A 25,001-nucleotide genomic window follows, 5' to 3' on the forward strand; every position below is an offset into this window, starting at 1 on the left:
AAAGAATGGTCACAGTTTACATTGCTCCCAGGATGGAACACACCACTAGATCAACCGAAGCGAGGAATAGCTTGGCTGGAAACAGTAGCGGTTCGTTTGGGCCTTTTGGCTCTCATTAAACAAAGGAAAGTGGAAGGTTTCCGCTTCTTAGTCCTTACAGACAACACAACTACAGAAGGAGTGTTAAGAAATGAACGCTCTCACGATTTCTGGGTAAATCACGAATGGAAAGAAATCAGTACTCTCCTCTATTCTCATGACTGCCAACTGGAACAAAGAAGAGTTACGTCGTTGGATAATGCGGCCGACCAGCTGTCAAGAGGAATATCCTCCTCGAAGGACTGGTTCCGTCAGATCCATGTAGAAATCCCACCCGACCTCGCTCGTTGGTTGAGAAATACAACCGAGGAAGACCAGTTAAATCAGGTGAGCGAGATAGCTCAATTAAGTACGAAACAATCCCTTGTACAAAATAGGAGTCAAGCACTAACCTGAAGAGCTGCTCTGTTTGTCCCTTTAGGAGTAGACGGAGACCAAATTATGACTAATCGCGACCTTTCCGGAGAATACCACCAGTCGCAATTTGTAAAAGATAAGAAGATTAGTTAAATAAGAGACATCAGCTTGTTAGTAGTCTTGTACGTACTATATGATGGCGGTGTATCTAAGAAAGAGAGCGTGTTTGTAATGATCAGCTAGACAGCTCCTAAATTAAAAGATGGTTGATAAAGACGGCCAAACATAAACTGATGAGTTAGGAAGAGCAGAACAGAGAAGAAAGCCCGGTACTACTGGAAGTGAGAGGAGATGTAATAAGATAAGAGAGGGGAGATTGTCCATTGCGAACCCTCTTCAAGACACGTTCCATCCAAACAGAAAAAAGGCTGTGATCACTCACGAACCCACACGCATCCACAAGGCATAGGACTAATAACGTAAAGAATACAACCCCTACTTGAAGAATAGATGTCTCTGAGATGTACTGTACTGAGGATTGTTTTCCGCTCATTTGTACGCTAATAGACTGAACAAGAATGCGCGATTTGACGACCTTTCTTCGGATACAAGACGACGTCCCGAGGAGACTTTCAAGCACACAACGCCACATGATTAGGGGGGGATGGAAGCGAAATACTCTGGAATCCTACGCCTCCGGAGTGAAAAAGTTCAAGGTCTTCACAAATCAATTTGGCTTTCGATCGTTCCCGGCTGCCAGATCAACGATCGAGAGCTTCATTGTGTGGGCAGGCCATAATTACAACACAAATGCAAAGAACAAACCTATCAGGGTGGCAACAATTCACAAGTATCTCTCTGCAATACGTACTTGGCATGACTTCCACGGTCAATCTTGCCCCGAGATCAGCAAGACGCGTCTGGGAAGCATCTTAAGATCTTCAACAAGATTAGAAATGGCGGCACAGATGTTAAACGGAGGTCGTAAACCGGTAACACCGAAGGCGTTGGTCAAATTGTTAGATTATATTGAGCAATCAGCCGTAGACCCGATTGGACTTCAAGCTCTGGCACTAACGGCTTACTGGGGTCTGGCGCGTATTGGTGAACTGGTGTATAAATCAGCAACGTATGATAGGCGTGACGTGACAGCGGTGCTGAAGTCTGATTTGCAGTTTGTCTCGGTGAACGGACAGCGTATGGCGAGGATTGCACACCGAGATGCCAAAACAGCAAAAAGAGGGGAAGTCCAATATTTAGTCTTGAGAGAAACTGGGGGTAGACTTTGCCCTTTTAGAGCTTTAGGGCGTTTAGTGAGAAGGATGGAGAGGGTAAAAGACCCACGTCTTTTTATGACTTGGCATAATGGCGGGACAACAGCCATAACGAGACAGATCCTAACGAAAGTTTTGGAAGAGGCATGGGGAAAGTCAAGCCAAATGACGGGACACTCGTTTCGAATAGGAGGAGCAACCCTCTTAGCGAAGGCAGGTATAGAAACGAACGAGATAAAGAGTCTCGGTTGTTGGAAATCTGGTTGCCATTCACTTTACCAACGGGAATGGTCTGATATCGAGTGGAGGTGCGCACAGTATGTCTTATGCCAGGAGAGGTGCAGACTTCCGATATACTCGTCTTTGGGTACAACTCTACCTTGATATGTCCTGGTTGAGAACAAATTGCATCTATTGAAATGACTACTGTAAAAAATTTATTCATATGATTCACTTGAACAAATCGACCAATGCTGGATAAAGCGTTGGAACCTAGTGAGGCTAGCGACGGTGTGGGGAAGAGCCGATGAGGCTCAGGACCGGCACCATCCTGAGTTATAGGAGACCCCGGCTCCCCAAGCTCACGTCTTTATAAGGGGATATTCCTTTGAGGTTCTAGAATGATTAAAGAAAACCTTTCGTAGAACACGCAAAAGATATATCCCCTTAAAAACTGGCTTTCACGAATTCTGGAGAATTCGTGAAGGCCTCTAGCCCACATAGACTCTTCTCTCGTCCAATATTGAAATTGGAAGAGAGAAGACTCAATTCTTACAATAAAGACAATTGAGTCACGGAACAATGGAATTCAGCTCTATCGTATTGTCTATTTAGTTCTATCGTATCGTACTTTCAGCTCTATCCCATCATCTATTCAGCTCTATCGTATTGTCCTTTCAGCTCTATCGTATCGTACTTTCAGTTCTATCCCGCCGTACTTTCAGTTCTATCCCGCCGTACTTTCAGTTCTATCCCGCCATACTTTCAGCTCTATCCCGCCGTACTTTCAGCTCTATCCCGCCGTACTTTCAGCTCTATCGTATTCGTATTGTCCTTTCAGCTCTATCGTATCGTACTTTCAGCTCTATCCCGTCATCTATTCAATCCATCTTACTGTTATGGCTACCACCCAAAAACCCAAGCCAAAACCACGACCTCGAGCCCCCAGAGCGGTCCGAACTCTAGTTCAGTCACCTAGCCCAGAACCAACTGACCTGATCTCAGCCACTCCAAACCATCCAACTGCTTCAAACCCACCAATCGCCGAGACATCAAAAGAACCAAAGATCAAAGCGCAGTGGGACGATGACGACAATGCGATTTATGTTGAGGCTTTGCTTTCTGAACGCCGCCCTGCTAACGGACCGATTGGACCCCAGAACGCTACTACGGCGCATGGATTCAAACCTGCCACTTGGACCGCTGTTGTTGAAAAACTTGCAGGAAGTGAAAGAAAGAAGATCCCAGGGACTGATCTAGTTACTGTTAGTGGAGTCAAAACCGCGAAGGCTTGTAAGAATCACTGGTATGTTGTAAGTAGACTTTTTTACGTTTTTTATCGTTTCGTTTTGTTTTTGTTTTATTGATCTTTTCTTGCTTCTACAGTTATCAAAACTATATGCCGATTACAAACACCTCAATGGGCTGAGTGGGGCAGGGTGGATGGATGGCTGCATCAATCTACCTGATGCAGTCTGGGCGCCCATTCTTGCTGATACTGTAAGTTTTTTTAAGTTTTACTTTCTTTCTTCATGTATTTATTTAAACTGATTTGTTTACCTCTTGAAGAAGAGTACCAAGGCCAAGGACTATGCTCGGTTGAAAGGTCGACCTTTCCCCCTATTTGATGTGATCGGTACTCTGGTGGAAGGTCATAAGGCTACAGGGAAGTATGTTACAGGGTCAGTTGTCGATAACACCACTCTAGCTTCGACTTCAAGCACCCCAATCAGCAAGCAAACGGAGGTCAAAAAGACCAACTTACCTATACCTTCAAGCACCCCGATCATCAAGAGAACCGAGCTCCCTTCACCTTTTATTGGCCAAACCGAGGATCCTTTCAATCTGGGTTTTTCTTCTCCACCACCTGAATCCGATCGGTCTGCCAAATCACCTCATTCGGACGATCCCGACTTACCTGGAGCTGGTTACAAGCCCAACAAGGACGACTTGAGTTCAGAGGACGAATCTCCAGCGGCAAAACAACACCGCCAGTCTAAGGTCGCTCTGCAAGCACGCGCTCCAACCAAATCAAAGAAACAATCCGGAATTCAGATTCTTGATGGAATGTCTTCGGATATGAAGACCTTTGGCTCCAACATCCAATCTTCTTTTGCCTCGACTTCAGCTTCTATCGACAGTGCAGCCCATGTGATTCAAGCTACCAAACCCTCAACTCATGCTTCAGCAGTTTCTTTAATCTATAAATCCTCTCTTGAACCCACTCAACGCTACACTGCTTTAGATCTATTTGCCGAAAAGCCTGTAATGGCTGAGACTTTTGTCAATACACCACCTTCTGAGCGTGATGGTTGGCTCTGATACATCCTCAACAAAAATCGTAAGTAGTTCATTTACGATCATTCATTAATTCATTATCTATTGACTAATTGCGATCATTTATCTTGTCATTCTCTTTACTTTCAAGGTCAGGTTTAAATTACTATCAATTACATCTATACACGCTGATACAAATGTCTGATAGATGAGTGATCTTAAATAAAATCAATTAAACCTTTAAATAAATATGTTGTTGCTGTCTGATCTTAAATAAAAACTTATTAAACCTTTTTAAAAAAATTATTAACTACATTTGTATATATATATACTGATACAAGTGTAGAAGTGGCTGTGACTGTTTGTTTTTTAGTGATTGCAATGTTAACCTGTATATGTGTTATCCAAAGACTCATATGAACTGAGTATGAACTGAGAGGACCTTTCATTAAACAAACAAAAACAAAAGGTTTGACTAATAAATGTAAAATAAAAATACTTCTAAGTGAGACTTGTAATACATGTGAGATAAGAATGCTTTTGAGACTTGTGATAAATGATACATGTATAAATTAAAAATGCTTTGATTAAGAGTTGTAATATTAAATAAAATAGCTACATATGATTTAGACATCAGGATACATGGGAGGTAGTCCGTGTCGTTGTTTAGTTCGATTTACCTTCTTTCTTCTTTCAGTCTATACTAAGTAATCCCTCCACATATCTTCTGCAATTTGATCTCTGAGGTTTTTAGCATAGGTATTACCTTCAGCAGCACTACCAAATTCTTGAAGATAACCAGATTGTTCTTGAGTAGGCGCTTCCGTAGTATCTTGAGGGTTGGGAATGAATCCTTCTCTGAATTGAGGGAATTCTTCAGCTGAACCTTTTGGATCTTTGACACGAATGAAGTTGTGAATGAAGCACATAACAGTAACCATTGAAATTTGAATCTCGATGGTGTATTCACACCCATGAGCCATGATCTTAAAGCGCTTCTTGCAAACTCCAAAGATACGCTCAATAACGTTACGTGCACTAGCATGTCGAAGATTGAAGAGTTCTTCTTTATTCATCGGTCTAATATGGAAGGATAGGAGTGGTGAGAAGAAGAAAGACAGAGAAAAGTATGAAAATGATGGAAGAAAAATCAATCTCACTTGAAACCTTTCTTTTCCCACTCTCGTAAATGATAACGGACTTTTCGAAAAGGAACAATACAATCTTCAGTGAGAGCAAAGCCAGAATCACCGAGATAATATTTTCCGGCGGGGATAGTAAGATCACGACTTCGAGCCAAAGTCCAAAGAGCACCGTCGGCCATACTTCCTTCAGCTCCAACCAATAAATAAATAAACTCCATGTTGAAATTACAGGCAGCAAGGACGTTTTGAGATGTGTAGCCTTTACGATTAGAGAAAGGAATGAATTTGGAAGCTGGCTGAGTGACCGGAATGTGTGTACCGTCAATTGCACCGATGCAGTCTTTGAAATAAGGCATGAACTTTGGATTCTTGGAAAAGGTATCCGCAAGAGGAGTGTTGGCATTGGGAAGAGGAATATATTTGCTGAGTAAATCTCTGTGGTTGGAAATTCCTTTAATAAGGTGATTGATTGTCCTAGCCGAAAGAGATAGTGATGAGAAAATTTGAAAAGAAGCAAAAAAAAGCGAAAAAGGAAAGATAGATGAATTACTTAGAAATAGTATCAGCCGATCTTTGAAAACGATTTTGAAGTTTACGATTAGAAAGGCCGGTGATGACAGTATAGATAAGTATTGCCAACTTCTCAGTTCCGGTGATCCAACGAGAGTCATATAAAATTCCAGTTTCTTCAAGTACAGAACGTAGTTCAAAAAAAACAGGTTTGTTCATTCCAAGATTATCATAGAAAACTGAGTTATTTGGACTAGCAATAAGCTCATCAATCCAAGCCTGACCGCTGAGGATGGAAGTAAGACACGGAGTTTTGGTGAGATGAGGCAGGATTTGAGCTGCACAAGCCTGTACACCAGTGCTAAAGTAACAAAATACTTGAAACTGTTGATGTTGAACAGCAAGGAGCTGTTTGAGAAATTGCAATTTAAGCAACTTTTGCTCTTTGGCGCGCTTTTCAGGTGTGAGAGACTGAAGTGAAGAGCGAGAACGATGCTCCATGATGTTTTAAATGACGTGATTTACGATGATTTTGGTCAACAAACGAAGAATTTGGTCTATGATGACCGTGATGGATGGATGGATGGATGGGAAAACGAAAACGGACCGATTGATTTTCAAGTTTCAATCGAAAAACACTTTCATTTCTTTGTTACCAAACAGTTGACGTTGATCAAATGGTCAACAACGATCTTTTTGATCTTTTGTTGACCTTATTGGTCAACTGTTCGGTAACCGGAAAAGCCAAAAAACAAAAATCTCTATCTGCCCCTTGAAACAGGGGCAGATTGAAATTTCGTTTTTGTGTAACGAATTTTTCGAAAACCAGCCGAATGGGCCCTAAGTTTTTGTTGATAATACTATGGATGAATTCAAATTGGTAAAGAAGAATGCAATATGTAGTGGCTCTCAAACCTGCCCCGGAAAAACCCAGTTGACCCAGTTGTTTTTTGGCAGTAACTTTGTGTATCAAGTTGACATTTGTTGACAGCTCCCAGCCAAAAATTCCACTGGGGCAACCGGGTTTTTTGAAACTGGGTCAGGTTTGAGAGCCACTAATGAAATGGGACAAACAAATCTAGAAAATCATCAGAGAAGAGATAAAGAGATTTGACAGAAAACCTTCGAAAACCATTACTAATCTCTTTACCATTTGACACACTAATCTTTGAAGATGAGTAAGAACAAAATAAGACTCTTTGTTACGATTTCACATCTCCCTAAGCCACTACCTATTCCCCTTGGTTAAAACAAGTCCCAACCACAAAGAATCAGGGCAGTTTGTTGAAACATCAGCGTAGAGCGTTAGTTACTGAAAGGAGGATAAGGAGATATATACAGTGAATATATACAGCAAATAGAATTATGATTAAAACTAGGTGGAGGTGTGGTACATAGTATCAAGTTTGTGCGAGTACAACTAAGTGTAGCTTGGGATGACGTCTTCTATATCCGTTGTGCGGCACTCCAATGCTGTTTGTTCCATTCTCTCTGATATAACACATGACAGGAGAACGTCCATCTTCCTAGCTTTGGTGAGGAGTGTTGCCCCTCCAATTCAAAAGGAGTGATTGGTCATGTTCAAGTCAATACACCAGGCTCTTGACATGGTCTTCATTAGGACAGGTCTAGTGATGACGGTAGTTCCATTGCTTCCCCAGGTCATGAAGAGCCGAGGATCTTTTACCCTTTCTAAGCAGGTCATAAGGTTGCGGAGGGCCACGACGGGGCAGAGCACATCGCCGGTTTCTCTGATGACAAGGAGTTGGGATTTGACTGAGGCTAAGATCAGACATTGTGAACGCTGAAGGCAAACTCAAGGAGGCATGGGGCTGGTTCAAGAAGAAATGTAGAGAGTGAGTGATAAGAAGAAGACATAGTATTTTCCAATACTTTCATATCTATCTTTCTCCAAAATCTTCATTGCTTTGATTTGCTCTCATACCTATAGTGGGTAGTCCCTAAACATGTGAAATCAGGTATTTTGAGAAAAGGTGTATAAGATCCACAAAATTGATCCAATTTCGACGCTGAGGGCAGATTTGGAATCCTCACATCAATAGCAGTCCAAAATTGTATTGAACATATTGTTCTTAACAATGGTTACAGTAGAGAAAGTTCTTTTCATAAAATGGAGTTTGTAATAAATCAGCTTTTTGGCCGGCCCAATATTACACGCTTTTAGACACTACCCACTATACTCTTTCTTTGGTTTGATTCATTCCAATCTTAATGTTTTTGTTCCATTTTCTCATTTTCTTTCTTTATTTACATTTTGATTGGTTGATCTTTTCAAGTCTTTCTTTAATTACAGTTTCCTTGTTTTTTGTCTTTCTTTAAGTCAATTCAATATCAATTTCAATGTTTTCATATGATGGCAATTTCGAGTTTTGACTTCACAGCACTACAATTGGCCGTCATAGCGCTTTGTAGTGGAATGACTTCATAGCGCTCAAAAGCGCTATATATCACGTAGCGGCGTGATTATAGCGCCTCGGCCCACCCGCTATGGTCAAAGGGCTTGCTAGTAGCTATGATAGTGGCCAATAATGGCTGGGTAGATAGCGCTCAAACGGCCCGCTATGAGAATCAGAAAATATGGCGGCTCATAGCGGGCCGGACGGATGTTGAGTGCTCACGCCAAAAATTGACAATCAGTCCTAAGCCCCTCTGCGAGGGCGCGGATGCGGCCACACAGAGAGGGCTTTGTTAAGCTAAAAGGATATTGGAATATCTGAGTAGAGAAACTCACCTTTTTGAGTTTGTGTGAGATCACCTTAAATGGTGGTTATTGTACATCAGCTTCAACTACTTTGTGGCTATTTTATGTTTTCAAGTGAAGGAAAAGCATGATTTGAGTGATTAAAGTGCTTTGAAAAGGATGAACATGATGATGGAGGAAATGTAATGATCTGATTGCAGAAATTCTTTTCAAAATCTGCATAACACTTTTGCAAAAAGTGGCCATAGCTGTTATTCTTCAGACAGATTCCTATGTTATGTTGGTATACTTCACGGCAAAGTATCAAGGCATATTTTTTGTTTCATTGAGCACGATCAAGTTACCAATACATGTGGAAACCCAGGGGAGCTGAAGGATCGATGCCATTTCAGTACCATCTCATAAGATTAGAGAAAAAGTTGTGGTATCTCCTTTGACTGATTGTAATCTGTCTCACTATCGCATAATGATTCCTGAAAAGCGTCATTTGAGTTGTTGTGCACGAGACCGATAAATCACGGCTGCTGATGCTGGAAGCAAGGGGTACATACGCGCTGGCTTCTTCGGAAGGTGTCAAGGTTTTCTGAACACCTCGTCCCTCTTGAGCTTAAGAGGTACAATCTGTTATCCAAGCCAGGGAGTCTCCAACCCCTCCTCGCCTCAGAGCTCTCGTCAATGTTTCCGCTCATGCGCAACGAGTCTTCATCCGACATTTGTTATTGCAACATGGATGATTTTTTGATGCAAAGTCTAATCGAAGCTGTAGAGAGCACAAGAGGTGAGGAAGGGTTTGAAAATGTGTACATATACAGTTCAGCAGCTGGAAGGTGAGTTTGTAGATACTTAGAACAAGTGTGATGTTGGAATTTAGCAAAACTCAAATCATTTCCTTTTCTAATCAAAACAACCAACTAACAGTGACTTACAAGGAAAGTCAATCAAACGACCGAACAAGCAAACCGTCAAGAACAAGAACCACAAAACGAAAGGAACGAACGAATAAGAAGCGAGCTCAGCTTGAAATATGAATCAAGAACCATTTGATAAGAATTCATCAAATCAAACTTATTCAACTTCACAATATAATGACGTGGAAGAATCTCAACCATTAGTAGGAAGTCAATCACCATTCCCTTCAACTTCAACAGCAACAGCAACAAGACCATCATTATCATCATCAAATCAAATCAAAACCAACTCTAAGACTAGATCTAAAACATCCCATGAATCAACTTCATCACTTCATTATCAACCTTCATTTAATAACTTGGGATCGAAATCTAAAGAACATCAGCAATTTATCAAAAATGTGATCATAAATGTCATGTTTATCTTATCATGGTAAGTTTCGATCCTTTGATTCATCTCATCTTTCGATTTGAATTTTAAGCTTACTATCTATCTTTCCAATCTACTCACAGGTATCTCTTTGCAACTCTCATCTCATTATACAGTTGAGTTCATTACACCTGTCAAAGCCAATCTGCAAAAAACTGAACCGTTTTCTTTTTGGTTCCCCAGATAAATGGATGTTTTCACCGGATCATTATAATTTTCAATATCCTCTCTTCGTTTCATCTTGTCATATGTTGATTCAATTCATTTTAGCTTCTTTATCTCTTGCAACTTTCAATTCAATTCGTCCTACAAATCGTCCATCTCCTCATAATTATGCGTAAGTCATCAATCTGTGATTTTTTTTCAACAAGTCATCACTCCAAAACTAATGGTTTTTGATTTTTATAGTACCAAAGCAGCACCTTGTGGTATCGCATCTGGTTTAGATATCGGTCTTTCAAATTCAAGTCTCAAAACTGTTACTTTATCATTCTATAGTTTAGTTTTTCCCTAGAAATCTTATCATCTTTATCAATTTTGAAGAACCCAAAACTGATCAAAGATCCATGAATCGAATTTTAAACAACTTCAATCGAATCAAACTTCATCAGCAATGTGTAAATCTTCATCATTAGCATTTGTACTATGTTTCGCATTCATTTTCAAATTAGAAAAACCAACCTACAAACTTACCGGAATCATAGCCTTAATCACAGCCGGCGTGATCTTAATGGTTTCATCTGAAACTCAATTCGATTTCTGGGGCATGATTGAAATTTTATCTGCATCATGTATGGGAGGTTTACGTTGGTCGTTAACTCAAATCTTATTAGATAAGAAATCCATGGGAATGAACAGTCCGATTGCTACGATCTTTTGGTTGGCTCCTACTATGGGCATCACTTTGGCAATCTGTTCGATGGCCTTTGAAGGTTGGAATACGATTATGTCTCAAGAAGTTTTCTTTGGTGATTTAGGTAAAAGTTTGACTACTATGGGATATATTGTGACGGCTGGTGGATTGGCTTTCTTGATGACTGTTAGTGAGTATTTGTGAGTACAAGATTCTTTTGATTGCTTGAACTTATCATTTGATGGTCTTGAATGACCTCTTGAATTTGACTAAATCACGTCTGCAAACCCTCATTTCAATCCAATCTCTCTGAAATCTCTTCCTGATAACTGATGATCTGTTTGCATAATTCAATACTATATGGTGTTAGTTTAATCCAAAGGACATCAGTGGTCACATTATCAATCGCTGGGATTTTCAAGGAAGTCGGAACGATCTTCTTATCAACTGTCGTATTTCACGATACAATGACACCTTTAAATATCTCAGGTTTAGCTATCACTCTTTTTGGAATAGCTCTCTATAACGTTTTGGTTTGTTGGAAAGAAATTTCACCAAGAATTCGAATCACAACCATTTGACTGATTTGATTTTTTATGTGTTGGTATGATTAGAAATATCAAGAATCAATTAAATCTAAACATTTAGATTCACTGGAAGATAATTTAAATCATAATGATATCGCACTTGAATCACATTCAATAAGTTCAAAAGAAAATGAAGAATCTGAAGAAAAACAATCAAAAGTGTTAGATTCAATGGTACGCGTTCATGTTCGGGATGTTTGAAAGTCTTGAGTCCAAGGAGGAAAGAAACTGATTTTTTTTTGTGTGTGGTTTGGAAAAAAAAGTCAATGAGATCTATTGATTCTAATCATCATGAAATCTTGAAAGGAAATTATTCAAAAATCGATAAAGATTTAAAAGTAGATCGAGAGATTAGAAGTAGATCATCAGGTAGTGAATCATATCAACTTGTTCAAACTCAATTTGAAATAGGAGAAGATGAAACAGAAGAAGAAGGAGAAGGAGAAGGAGAAGAAGGGTGGGATAAAAGTTGGATTGTGGAAGAAGAAACTGGGAATGGATTAGTTGAAATTCATTCTTCTTGAAAACATTCTTTCTCTTCAATCAATTTTTTTCTTTTTGGCTTTTGTTGAATTGTAATATAAAATATTCCGAAAAAAAAATATGCATAGTATTTTAGTTTTTCTTTATTTGAGGACTTTGACTTCTTTGTGATAGGTTTTATTGATGGATTTGATTGAGGTTTTATAGAAGGTTTTGATGAAAAAAAACAACATAAAATGGAAACAAATTAAACGGATTGAAGGAATGGGTCTTTGAGGTTGAGTTTTTTTGTTTTTAGCTTTCTGGTGCATATGACATCTTGAGGGTATTTTATGAATCATAAGTTTATGTTATTCTTCTTTGTTTGAAGAAAGTGATTTATGATTTGTTGTGATTCTGTTGTTGTTGGTGTGCGTAAAGGTTATCAATCTTTCAATGCGTTATTATTGTTCATTGCAAGATTATTGGGGTTTTTGTTTGTAGGTGAAAGATTAAAGATTCGACTCGAAGATGCTCACATCCTCCGTTCCTCAACTACCTCTTAAATGTCCCGCCGTTGACTTTGAGGAAGCTCTTCCCAAAGTCAACAACAATGTCATGATCTTGGCCTGTCCTTGCAAACCGACTGGCTTCACAAAGACTATCCCATCCGGCCAAACGGACAATGCGGAAAAAACGGCACCTAGATTTTTCCCGGGATGATTCAGCACTTTTGTCGCACCGGCTTCGATCATCACACCGTGTTTGTATCCTTGTAGCACGTCGATGTGCGCACACAAATTAGTTTCCTTAGACACTTGACAGACCTATTGAAGAGGTTTCACAACAGACACATCTTCCCTTTATAAACTGGGATGTTGGCAGTCAGTTGACCCCAGCTGATAACAAAGGATTCTGTGAATCCCATAACTAAATCATTGTTCACAAAGGGTTCTCAAGAACAAAACTCTCCGTGTGTGCACGTCGATGCTACAAGGATATTGACATGGTGTCAGTGAGCGTGATAAAATCTGGACATCCACCTTCTGGAAAGCCCTCATGCGTCGTTTCCACATGACGAGTCTTTCATCCACAAGCTCATGGGAGGAGTGAACACACTGATTGCACTGTAGGCATGATCCAGAGAAATTCAGATATCTGAATATAATGAAGATCAAACTTCAGTCTTGAAGATTGCCAATAATCTTGCATTTGATAGATGGCCTACTGGCTCTGAGTCAAGGTATCAGCTCAGACAAATCGGTTGAAGGAACTTAATTGGTCCCCCAGCTGGTGGGGCATGCAGGTGATGTTGAGGGTCTTTTCTCAGATATTATAGGTACAAAGACAAAGGATTGTAACCAAATGTATGCCAATGCACTTTGGACGATCTGACAGGTTGGAAAGGGACTTTCTTGTGAGCCAAGATCTCCAAAAAAAGGTCTTCAGTAGCAGCGAGTCAACACCCAGGGGTTGAAAGCAACTCGGATAACGAGTTTGATGGACCCGACGCTCTTGAAGACTTTGAAGCTGGTGTGTTTCCTGTCAGTATGGTTGATCAGGTAGAAGGTCTTCTTGACCCTAGTCTTGGGCTAGATCAATACTCTGTTTTTTGATTTGTCTAACTTTGAAAAGACTTCGTGCGGATGAACAGTGCTTCAAAGTCATGGGACCTTGAAGACATATTTCGAATGATCTGATCGTTTTCTTCTGTTACATAAATTCTAATAACAAGACTACTTCTACCAAGTTGTTAAAGTCCTATTATGTAGTATCCAAGCATATAGAACAGGTCTTGATTTCCGTTTTTGAAAAGAAGTTTTCCATTTTCCTGCGTTTGTACTCAAATGGCGCGCCCGTCCCTGCCCGTCCTTACCAAAAACGCGCCCACCGCCTGACTAAGCCAACAGCCCTCCCCCAAAATTTTGGTGTCTTTGGTTCAGTGAAACGTTGTGTCAAGTTTGATAGAATTTGACAGAAGTCACATTTAAGACCCAGACCTTAAAAATTAAATGAACCAAGCGTTGGCAAGATGGCAAGCGTGCCAATGCCAACTTGAATAGATAATTAGGTAAACCATTTCAATTTGAACTATAGAAATCAAGATGGCAAATAGATCTTTTGAAAATTCTTAATTTTCTTTTAAAGGAATGCTAGTACGGATTCAAAGTGAAGTACAATGTAGGAGATCTATGATCGAACATTTTGGAGATCGATCTCGTCAGGATTTATTGAGAAAGAAGACTATGAAAGATTAATTTAAATTTAATCTAAACAAATGGCTTGAAGTGTCTTAGATTCGATTTAAACGGTTCTCTTTCCTTGCATGGACAACTCGTTAATCCCCTTTATTCCAGATTTCTGATTTCGTTCAAACTCATCTAATTATTCATCTTCTATTAATAGCTAAATCGTATCAAACCTTCAACTTACTATCCATTCTACTCAATAACATCCATCCCCCTTTAAAAAGGAAAATCTAGAAAATGAGTCAAGAACTTCAACAAAGTCTTTCGTGTGAATCTGATTCGAATTCGAATTCACATCAAGAATTCAATTCGATCTTCACTACTATCAAAGAAGGTTTACATGGTTCTAAATTTATTGAATGTATAGATGAGAACGATTTCAAGGCGCTGAAACTAGAACAACCAGTACGAGCTTCCAAACAAATCCAACATGTAAGTCTTGCTAATAAAACCATTCAGATTGACCGGTGTACAGAAAACTAAGTTGGATATCGTTTTTTTTTTTTTGGTTGATCGATTTGAAGTTGTCGACTCCATTACAACATTCACCAATCCAACACAACAATTCGATAGGTAAATTCGTTCGTAGATTGAGTACCAAACATTCAACTCATTGTACTCCACCTAAAACGACGCCCAACTCAACCAAAACCATTCATACACCTACATCCAATCCGATCATCAATCTATCACCTTCACCTTTGAATCGGTTATCAGTCAAAAGCTTTTTAGATACTAAACGACACTCCTTGAGCCATAGTTTGGGTTCCACTAATCTTGGCCAGAATTCCAATTCGAATCCTAATGGCAATCCTAGTTCGAGTTCGAACTTTTCCAAGTTACCTCAGTTTATCAATCGACGGAGATCTACTCCTAAGTCAAGTAATAGCAAATCAACCGATTCATCAAACCCAACCCACCATCCATCGTAAGTGTGAACTATCATGATCGATTCTTGTTGATGAAAGAAGGTACTGATTTCAATTTTTGCATATAGAAACCATCAACACCATTCCTCAATGCCCATCAATTCGATCAAACTACAAACCTCACCGACCTTGATCCCAACCACAACACCAACCCATCACTTAATCTTATCAGCTCCACCCTCAACTCTAACATTTTCAATCTCGACCAAATCCAACGAATCATCCAAACCATCGAACCATGTAGCTCCCCACCAAAAAACACCATATCCTTCAATCAGTCAACGACCTCCTTCAGATCCATCACTTTCGATTGCAAACCTTTTGGAACTTTATGAAACTCCTCCACCGGTCTTTGAGGTCTTGGGTAGAGGAGAATTTAGAAGAAGATCAGTTAACTTTCAACATTCAATCTTACAATCTGATTCGAATCTTTCAGAGATTTGATGGGACCAGTTGGATTGAGTTGAGATTTTGTTTTGCAACAACACGAACACTTGGTTGATGATCACCAACACGCTCATGGGTTTCTTTTTCTCTGTATTTTATTCGTCTTTATCTTTAATGCTTTTGATGGTTTCTTTTGAATCGTTTCTTTTGAATTACCAAACCGGTTGGAATGTTTCTTTCTTTCTTTTTTCTTTTAATTTATGTGTAATCTTAGTTTGGAATCGTTGTACTATGATGATGATGATGATGATGATTATCATCATCTTGTTGTTGTAATCGTAAGAAAAATGGATGGATGAATGGATCGTTTTTTTCCCTTTTCACGAACACTTTTTTTTTGGATTTGTCTTTCGATTTTCCCCTTTCTTTGTTACTTCTTCTTTTCAATTTATGAGTTTTGTAAAATGATGTAAATATAATTGTATTATAATTTTTCAATTCATGATTCTTATTTCAATTTTTTTTATCCTTTATTTTAATTTATAATTGAATTTTAATTTTATTTTATTTAAAAAAAACAAATTTGTAGCCTTTTTCTTTTTTTTTTTTTTGATTTCTTTTTGTAAAAATATATAAAGAACATGAACAATTTCTCCTACATAAGATTTTTTTTTTCCAATTTTTGGTACATATTGAATTTCGAATGAAACTCAATTCAATTTGGGTTTTTTCTCTCTTTCAATCCTTAAAAGAGATTTCTTCAAATCAATTGAACCATGGTGATTCTCAAGACAAGCCTACAAGATCTTCAGTTAAATAAAACAAATATAGTACTCAAAGGGAAGAGGTTTGAGATATGGGAGTCTTTCTGAAATAAGAATGCTTAAAGTTTTTGTGTGTGTGTGTTGCTAAAATGCTGGACAACCCCAGAGTACCTGAAGCGAATTGCAATGAAAAGAGAAAGCAGAGAGCCTAGGGGCAGCTTAACCTAACACTACAATAAGAATACCTGTAACACTAATGGGAGGGATGGTGGGAAACAAAATAAACAAGCCAAAGTTTTGTAAGAAGAATAAAAAACTTGATGATAATCTTAAGGATGAAGATGATAAAAGATAATCAGATGGTAAAGAGGAAGGACAAGCTTGAGAGTGGAAAACCTAGATTTGAAGAATAATCTAACAAAGTTAGCTTGAACAAGCCCTCTCTGGGCGGCCACGTCCGCGCGCCTCGCAGAGGGGCTTGGGACTAATCGTGAAATCTTGGCACGGAGACTCGGCCAAGGATTAAGTCCTCTTAAGTTGTTTTTTGCTTTTTCTGGTGTTCCTCACTGATAAACAACACTTTGCCTTACAGGCAAAGTTCTTTGGAATAACTTTGTACATGTGTTCTACCGCTGATCAACCCGGAAAAATCCCCCACTCGTGAACACTTGAAGTTCCTTTTCAAGCCTTATGTCTGCCCTGTAAGGGGGTGGTTGGCACTGTACAACCTGTATTCACAACGTAAAGCGACTTGAAATCCAAAAAAGGGCATTGTTGTAAAGATTTTCATCACATTTTCCCGGTCACATCACCCAGGATATCTAAGATATGAGCATACCAGGATGTGTACAACATTGGACTGAAGAAAGTTGCCTGCAAGGAAAATTGGTATTTATCAGCAAAGGAAAACGGGAAAAAGCAAAAAAAGACTTAAGAGGACTTAATCCTTGGAGTCTCTGTGCCAGAATTTCACAATTAGTCCCAAGCCCCTCTGCAAGGCGCGGGGACGTGGCCGCCCAGAGAGGGCTTGTTCAAGCTAACTAACAAAGACTCAGAAACCGTACAGAGAGCTCTTTACCAAAAAATGTCATAAGGGACAAGATGTAAGAAAAACTAAAGAAGTCATTCTACATATTTCACAGCTCTACCTCACTCAGCACCTATTCCCCTATGTTAAAACTTGTTCCAACTTCAACTTGTATGCTTACAGATTTTTCCTACACACTTTTTTTGTACTTTTTTTGGGGGGGAAACATATATATTTTGGTCCCAAAGTCTTTGAGGACCCCTTACATACTTCTTACACTGTAAACATTCTACACTATCCTCAAGTGGAACTGGGATAATGATGATTATTGTAGTTTGTCATCAAAAGATCTATAACTGCACACCTCATGAGCCATGACACTCACACTACATATGTCCAACAAGCTGAGCAAATTATTAGCCATCATATACATACAGGTCTGCTCAGTTCCCTGCTGGTGTGAATAAGTAAATCATGTGTGATACATCATGTAACTTTTTCCAGTTTGATAAAATGATCCTGAAAATTGACTACATATACCTCTGTAGCTACTCATGTGATACTCTGAAAGCCATTCAACAGTAACAGAAAGGGTGTTACATGAGGTTTAGTTGATGAAATCACACCAAAACTATGAGTCAGTGTATGTAGTCAATTTTTGGAATGCTTTTGTCAAACCAAAAAAATAAAGAAAGTATTACATATGATCCACTCATTCAGATGAGCAGGGAACTGAGCAGACCTCTATGTACATGATAGCTAATAATTTACCCAGCTTGTTGCACATATGTAGTGTGGGTGTTATGGCTCAGGTGTGCAGTGATAGATCTTTTGATGACAAACTACAACACTCATCATTTTCCCAGTTCCCCTTGGGGATAGTGTATAATGTTTACAGTGTTACCTCAACCTCATGTCTTTTCTTGGCCATTGGCAAGAACTCACACTTGAGCTTGCTCAAGCAAGTGTCTATACCAATAATCCTGAGGCAAGGTAGATTGGAACAGCTATAAGAAGCTACTAGACACGCCAAAAGCTTTCCGTTATATTGCCAATTTTATCTTAAAAACTAAACATTTTTCACATCTCCACTCTTATACACAGGACCAAAACCAAGGGAAACAGCTGCAGGACATGGGAAGGTCTTGTTGCAAAGAATAGTTGTCTCATGGCTATAAATCCAACTCATCACAATCTGTTAAATCCCATCATAGGGTCTGAGTGAACCTCATTTGAAGCAGTATCAAAAAAATTGGTGTTGACTTGTCCAATCCCAATCAAGGGTTTGTTTGTAGCAGCATTTGAGGCAGACAGTACACATGCATAGCTCAACATCAACTTGTGTGGTTAAAGTCCAGAATCTTGGTACAGTTTCATCACTGTTCCTCACACCAAAAAAGCACTCTCTTCCTCCCCTGTGACTCCGGTTGAGGCTAGGATAGGGGGTTAGAAAGGAGGATCAAATGCCTGCTCAGCTCTGTGGAGTCCCTCAAGAAGTTTGAGTCTATATGACTCTGTACTTACGCTGAATTCCTAACAGGTGTGCTTGCACAAAGGTGTTTACAGAGGATCACCACTTTCCTTTGGGTGTGCTAAATGCATAAAGTTGATTTTCAAAAAAAAAAGAAGATAAAAATCTTCCCTAATTGAGAAAAACATAGTTTTTCCATAACTCGACCAACTTATTCAAAAGAAAGACAACAAATTCCCAGTCTTGATAAATGGCTGTCATCCATATTATTGTAACATGTTTGGATAGTGTTTCATACAGTGGCACTAAAGTGCCACCTGAGTCACTTGATCAAAAAGGTCGAAAATTGATTACCAGCCCTGAAACGGTTCCTTTAAAACTAAGCCAACCCTGACCTGTATTGCCAGACCGCCGTCCACATCTATGATAATCCGGGGCATCTGCTTAAATAAATTTCTATGGTCAACATGACTCACCTGGCATCTCATGGTGCTTCAGGATTCTACTTCTTGATTTACGAAATAACATACTTATGTTTTAAGTTGTATCAGGCCTGTATGGTGAATTTTTTTACTTTTAAGTCGTATCAGACCTGTATCGTGAAGCAAATTTTAACCCTTCGCAAATTATCTTTCAAAATCATCTCACCATCTCTGACATTATCCTTCCGACAAACCCCGTCCATGCCAGTTCCAACAATAGTGACTGAAGCGCATCGTCCTGTCATTGCGGCACTGGTTCAGCAAGGTCTCACCAATCGGCAGATCCAACATGAACTATCAACACATCACGATGTTCACTGTTCACAGAGTACCATCACTCGAGCCCGCGCCAACTGGGACTTACAGATACAACCCAACGCTGAGACTCAAGACTTCAACAATCTTCTAATCAGATTCTATCACGGTCAAGGATTTGTTGCGCAGCATTTCATCCGATACTTGAAGAGCGACATGGCTTCAGTATCTCACTGCGCACCCTGGCACAATGCTGCAACCTCCTTGGCCTACAACGCAGGAAAGACGATGTCGATCAAGGGCGAGTCACCTTAGATGATGTGGCTCACTTGATTCGACATGCAAAGCAGCGCGCAGACGGTAAGCGAGCTGGATATCGTCGGGTTCACCACATTCTCCGGAACCAGTACCGTGTTTCTGTTCATTGGTCAGTATATTTTATACCAACACCCTAACCAATTCATATAGGAACACGTGTTATCTGTACTCACAATCTACCTTTTGGGCACAGTAAAATCGTTGGTATCATGGTGAAGCAAATGGATGCTGATGGTGTTGAGAACCGTTTGCGTGCATCAATCAAACGCCGAACATTCCATGTCGCAGGTCCTAACCACGCGTGGTCTGCCGATGGACATGATAAGCTCAAGAAGTTTGGAATCACCATCTACGGTTTTGTTGATGCGTGGTCTCGGCGTGTACTGGGCCTCTTTGTGCACATCACTAATAACAACCCGGCTCATATTGGAATGTATTTTCTTGAAATCGTCAAGCAAGCAGGAGGCATTCCGCGAAAAACTGTAACCAACCACGGAACCGAAACCATTAACTTAGCCGCACACCAAATCGAATTATTGTTCCAATTTGCAAACATTTCTCACGAGGAAGCTATCGCTCGGCATAAATACACCACCTCACCTCACAATCAGAAAGTTGAATGCTTATGGTCCCAGCTCATGATTCAGCACAATATTGCCTTGATTGACATGATTTTCAACTCGATGGAGAGTGGACAGTATGATGAAGATGACCCACTACAAAAGTGAGTTACAAGACTGTGAAAGGACCAACCTTCAGATCGACTGACATTTTCCAAACATAGGCTTCTTTTTTTGTATCTTTGGGTACCATTAGTTCAAGACTCTTTGAACAAATGGATGGACGATTATAACTCTTATAAGAAGCGACTTGACAAGCGAACAGCGCTCCCCACCGCCTGCGCTCCCAACTTCTGCTACTACGCACCCGCCTCAGAAAACAGCGTTGAGGGCCTCGTTCCAGTCCTGCCAGCCCATATTGATAGGCTCCGCGCTCAATATTATCCCAATTCTGACAAACTGATGATGACATCTCCCCTGTGGCTCTCTGAATTCGTCGCTGCAGCACAAGCATCACTGCAGATTCATCCCGCTGGGATCAATATGGAAAATGCCTGGCCTACATTTCACATGATTCTTGCATTCATGCACGCTTATGATTCTGCTTTACTCGAGATCCCCGCAGGACAACCTCGAGAACCAACCAACCACGAACAAGCGGTCATTTCTGTTCAAACCCAATTTGGCCGTGTTCCACTATAGTCTATCTCCAAAGCAAATAAAGAGAACACCTTTCCAAAAATTTATCTCCCTATCAAATAGCAGTCAAAAAACCTCGCAATTTCAAATTTTATTTAAACTTTGAGTACAACAAACATTCAGTCAATTATTTGATTATTAGAACAAAGTGAAAAATGCTTCTTTGTTTTCAGGGTTCCGGTACATCAATTTTGGAAAATCAAAAGGTGAAAAGAATGTATCTAGTTGTACTTCATGTGATTCTCTTTTATATGTGATCTCTTGTCTAGTTTACATACCACTGTTCTCTCCTCCTTAAAAGAACAATTGGTCCTTTTTATACTTCTTTTACCTTGACGTGATTCATCAAGGTTTCTGTCACTATTGATCAGATCAACAAATATCAACTTTAAGTTTTAGATTTTCAACTGTTTTTCCAAGATCATCACATCCATTAATAGTTTCTACTTAGTCACTTATGACGTTAAATGTGAAACCAGAAACCAGTTGATCCCTTGACTTCTGCGTTGATTATTCAAAACTTGTTTCCTTTCTAGTTTGATTCCTGATCTTCAAGTCTATAAAAGTAAATTGCTGGATTAAACTTTGGCTACTAGCTATTAATTTGATAGAGAGCGCTCAACAGTAAACCCCAGTGATTTTCACACAAGACATTTAATTCCATGCTTAGAGGATTGAATTTCATCTGGTTCTATGTCCATGGAGACATAGGTAGAGCACCGAGGATTGTGTTGTCAATATGAGACAGTCCAATCGCTTTTTTGGCAAAGTGCCTTGTCTGAGTCTGGTAGTCTTTTCTGCAATTGCCAATGCTGGCCCTCAGCAATCAAGACGTATAGTCTAAATTTTTTGGCCTGGTTTGATTCACAATGAGCATTAATTCACCTATTTGAAGTCGCTCAAGACAGATAAGCATCTGAACGGCATGGCAATGACCAGGCCGGCTCATTTCTAAAGGCAAAAGGAATGGTCATGACTGATCCCGCTTGTTTCTAAATCAGGAAAACAGTCACAAGCCAAAAGTCCCACAATCCCTATTAAAGTAACAATGTACTCAATTCCTCTGCTTGATCTTTAGTTCCTTAATCAATCCAAAAACTCTTCGCACCATATCTTACAGCTTTACACTGATGGAGGTTCAAGTCGCACCTAAATTGCCTTTGCGATTCAACAGTATATTTTGGACGAAGGACGAAGTAAGTCCTAACACGATGTCAAAAAATCTTCTGAAGACTGATGTTTTTGGCATAGATTCCCACCGTAAACACCGATATATTCAGATACTTTGACACTGATGTCTTTATCAATCAGAACGGTCTCCACGGGATCAGCTTGCACATTGCCGCCGAGCGGGATCAGTGCAAAATAAAAGAAAAACGCGCTTACAGGATTGAAGGACAAGTGGGAATTAGTGAAACTCATAGCACACCCATAATCTTGGAGTTCTCTGCAAGCACTATTGTAATTGACCATGCCAAAGTCCTCCCGAATTGTTTGGCCAATAAGACTTGTGCACAAGGTGTAGGTCGGATAGTAGATTGTTCAATCAGGCGCACAACTGGCAAAACCTTTAAGGTCATAAAGGTTTTGCATCAATGCTGGAATCCCGAAGTGAGTAGTGTACCCACCCTGGAATGTTTATTCATTTTCCTGATCATTCCTTATAACAGCAAACCCATGGTCTTGATTTCCACGCTAACTACTTGCTGGACAACATCAACTTGAAACTAATCAAAGCGCTGGCAGTTGGCAACCTCATCAGTTTACATGGAAATGTTGTGTCGTATGCAATTGACAACACCTGGGAGATACAGGTAAGCAAGGCGCATTGATGTTGATGCCACACAATGTGCTACTTACTCACTTTTAACACTGAATTTTGGCAGGCTACAAGGATTCAACTCGTTCATCTCACAACGATGAAGAAAACGCTGAGGAGAAGCCGAAGACAGCGTGGACTTGACCCAATATAGGCAACACCCTCAATTCAAGAGGTTTGGTACACACAAGCATTTGGTTATGTAGCGACGTACACCAAGACATGACCCAGACATAGCTGCCTTTGGTATGTCTGGGCCTTGATTCTGGTCACAAACCGGTGGCTATTGATTGTATAAAGTGTAGATAATTTGTAGATAATTTGTGTCATAAGTTTGATATTCCATGAAGCTTTTACATGATTGTAAAGTGGTGCTTTGGTCGTGATCCACTGGGTGAAGAGCCAATCACCAGTTGGATCATCATTACAAATTACAAATCATCCTCCTGCCTGAGCATGGATGAGATGACACAGTATAAAGGCAAAGCAATTGTTTATTTGACAGAAAGGAAACCTTTCTTCATTGGGGTGGTTGAAGGCTTATGATCCGCTTTTGCATGTTGTATCTCATCTACATAAAATAGCATTGAATGCTTGTTTCAAATATCCAAAAAGCAACTGTTTGCATCCATAATCAAATAGAGTTGTAAAAGGTTCTATCTTTGACCCACGCATTCAACCCCATCCTACTTTTGCAAAATTATAATTAAACTTCCTTGAAATCTCATGAACTTTCCAATTTGGAGATTTCATCACCCACTAGTGGATACTGACAAATTACATGCAACCACTATCCCTGATGTGAAGGGTATCATAATTGCGGTGGGCATGGATATTCTTACATACCATCCTACACAGGAGCCTGAGGGCATTTGATTAGGACTGAGGATAATCAAATGCTTAAACAATTTGAAGACATAGATTCATAAGTATGTATCTGATATATCTCATATGGGTATCACAATTGCAGTGGGCATGGATATTCTTACATAATATCCTACACAGGGGGACATTTTATTAGAACTAAGGAGCATCCAATATTTAAACAATCTGAAGGTCATCTCTCAGATACATATAAATGTATCCGAGAGATGTCATTTCAATTGTGTCTGGTGCCATGATTCACATAGCTACATCTCCCTGCTCAAAATATTGCCAACATAACCCAGAAACAAAATTGTTCAAAGACTGTAATATATATATATCAATTATGTATATTCAATCATAATTGATGTTCCATAGTGACAGCATACTTTCTCCCCTGCCTGCTCAAGCAAACCCCAAAAGGTCCAATAAAGATAAGTCCAGGACCCAAAGAATGTGATGTATATATATTAAGATACATTTATAATTTTAGCTCTAGCATTGCAGGTCATGTCAACATTGACGCTAATGGCTTATTGGTCTAAGCACAAAAGACGGCTTCTTGGTGCCATTTCGTCGCCATTGTCAACAGAGTTCAACACTGAGGGGAACACGTTCAATAGAATAGCAGTGTTGGTATTCCATCTCATAGGCATGATTTGGCATGATGACACGTTTGGGGCAAAATTACATTCAACATGAACTTTCACTCTATGAACATCAGAGTAGGTACAGGATGATTATTAGATTCTAAGTTTCTTGTGTGTTTGACATTTACGTTTAATCTCATCAGCATAATTTTCTACTTTTGATTCACGGTATTCCACCCATTCTTCCTCATCCATAGCACTTGTTTTATTAAGAAGTAAATTAATGCGTTGGACAATCGACTTTGAAACTTGACACGATGAACCAAATCGGGTGATTTTTGATTGTCGAGGGTTAACACAGTCACCTTTTGCATCGTGAGTGGTTGATTCAGTTGTCTGGTGTTCCACATCCGTCGCCCAGACCATCTCCACCACTCCATCACAATCTTCAAAGCTGACTTCAATATTATATTCAGGGAAAGAGAAATGACCTTCCTTGACATATCCATGTCTTGATTTGCCACCACGCCTGTAAAGCTTTCCAGTCCCACGTTTGATCAAGCCAAACAATCCATATGAATAACCTGTAGCATCACAATCTTTATGAATCTTGTTATACCATTCATCATGAGTCATTACGAAGTTTCCACCAAAGGCTTGTCCGTTGGGTGAGTTAAAGAATCGATTTGATGCCCATGAGAGGCCGAGCTTAGCACAAATTTCGTAATTGGATTGAAAAGCTTC

The 25,001-nt window shown here is 39.7% G+C and overlaps 4 protein-coding genes across 4 annotated transcripts; all 4 read left to right on the plus strand.

Annotated features, from left to right (window-relative positions):
* Positions 1–9,514: 9,514 nt before the first annotated feature.
* On the plus strand, positions 9,515–12,104 carry MELLADRAFT_46405 (uncharacterized protein; the record flags this gene model as incomplete). Its single annotated transcript, XM_007403631.1, has 8 exons — positions 9,515–9,944; positions 10,025–10,056; positions 10,125–10,278; positions 10,350–10,438; positions 10,553–10,994; positions 11,165–11,327; positions 11,409–11,555; positions 11,645–12,104. 8 exons carry the CDS (start codon positions 9,628–9,630, stop codon positions 11,903–11,905), a joined length of 1,605 nt encoding a protein of 534 aa, XP_007403693.1.
* A 2,093-nt stretch (positions 12,105–14,197) lies between these two features.
* MELLADRAFT_114899 (uncharacterized protein) lies at positions 14,198–16,064 on the plus strand (the record flags this gene model as incomplete). The annotated part of the gene is made up of 3 exons (XM_007403632.1): positions 14,198–14,524; positions 14,617–15,020; positions 15,090–16,064. 3 exons carry the CDS (start codon positions 14,330–14,332, stop codon positions 15,463–15,465), a joined length of 975 nt encoding a protein of 324 aa, XP_007403694.1.
* Positions 16,065–19,353: 3,289 nt separating this feature from the next.
* MELLADRAFT_101279 (uncharacterized protein) lies at positions 19,354–20,987 on the plus strand (the record flags this gene model as incomplete). The annotated part of the gene is made up of 3 exons (XM_007403633.1): positions 19,354–19,576; positions 19,597–19,767; positions 20,542–20,987. The coding sequence occupies 3 exons, from the start codon at positions 19,354–19,356 to the stop codon at positions 20,985–20,987; spliced, it is 840 nt and encodes a 279-aa protein (XP_007403695.1).
* A 736-nt stretch (positions 20,988–21,723) lies between these two features.
* On the plus strand, positions 21,724–23,349 carry MELLADRAFT_101280 (uncharacterized protein; the record flags this gene model as incomplete). The annotated part of the gene is made up of 6 exons (XM_007403634.1): positions 21,724–21,817; positions 21,986–22,034; positions 22,159–22,180; positions 22,296–22,595; positions 22,655–22,798; positions 23,173–23,349. 6 exons carry the CDS (start codon positions 21,724–21,726, stop codon positions 23,347–23,349), a joined length of 786 nt encoding a protein of 261 aa, XP_007403696.1.
* Between the last annotated feature and the right edge of the window lie 1,652 nt (positions 23,350–25,001).

The sequence above is a fragment of the Melampsora larici-populina genome (genome assembly GCF_000204055.1).
Source record: "Melampsora larici-populina 98AG31 unplaced genomic scaffold MELLAscaffold_1, whole genome shotgun sequence".
In the NCBI taxonomy this organism is placed as follows: domain Eukaryota; kingdom Fungi; phylum Basidiomycota; class Pucciniomycetes; order Pucciniales; family Melampsoraceae; genus Melampsora; species Melampsora laricis-populina.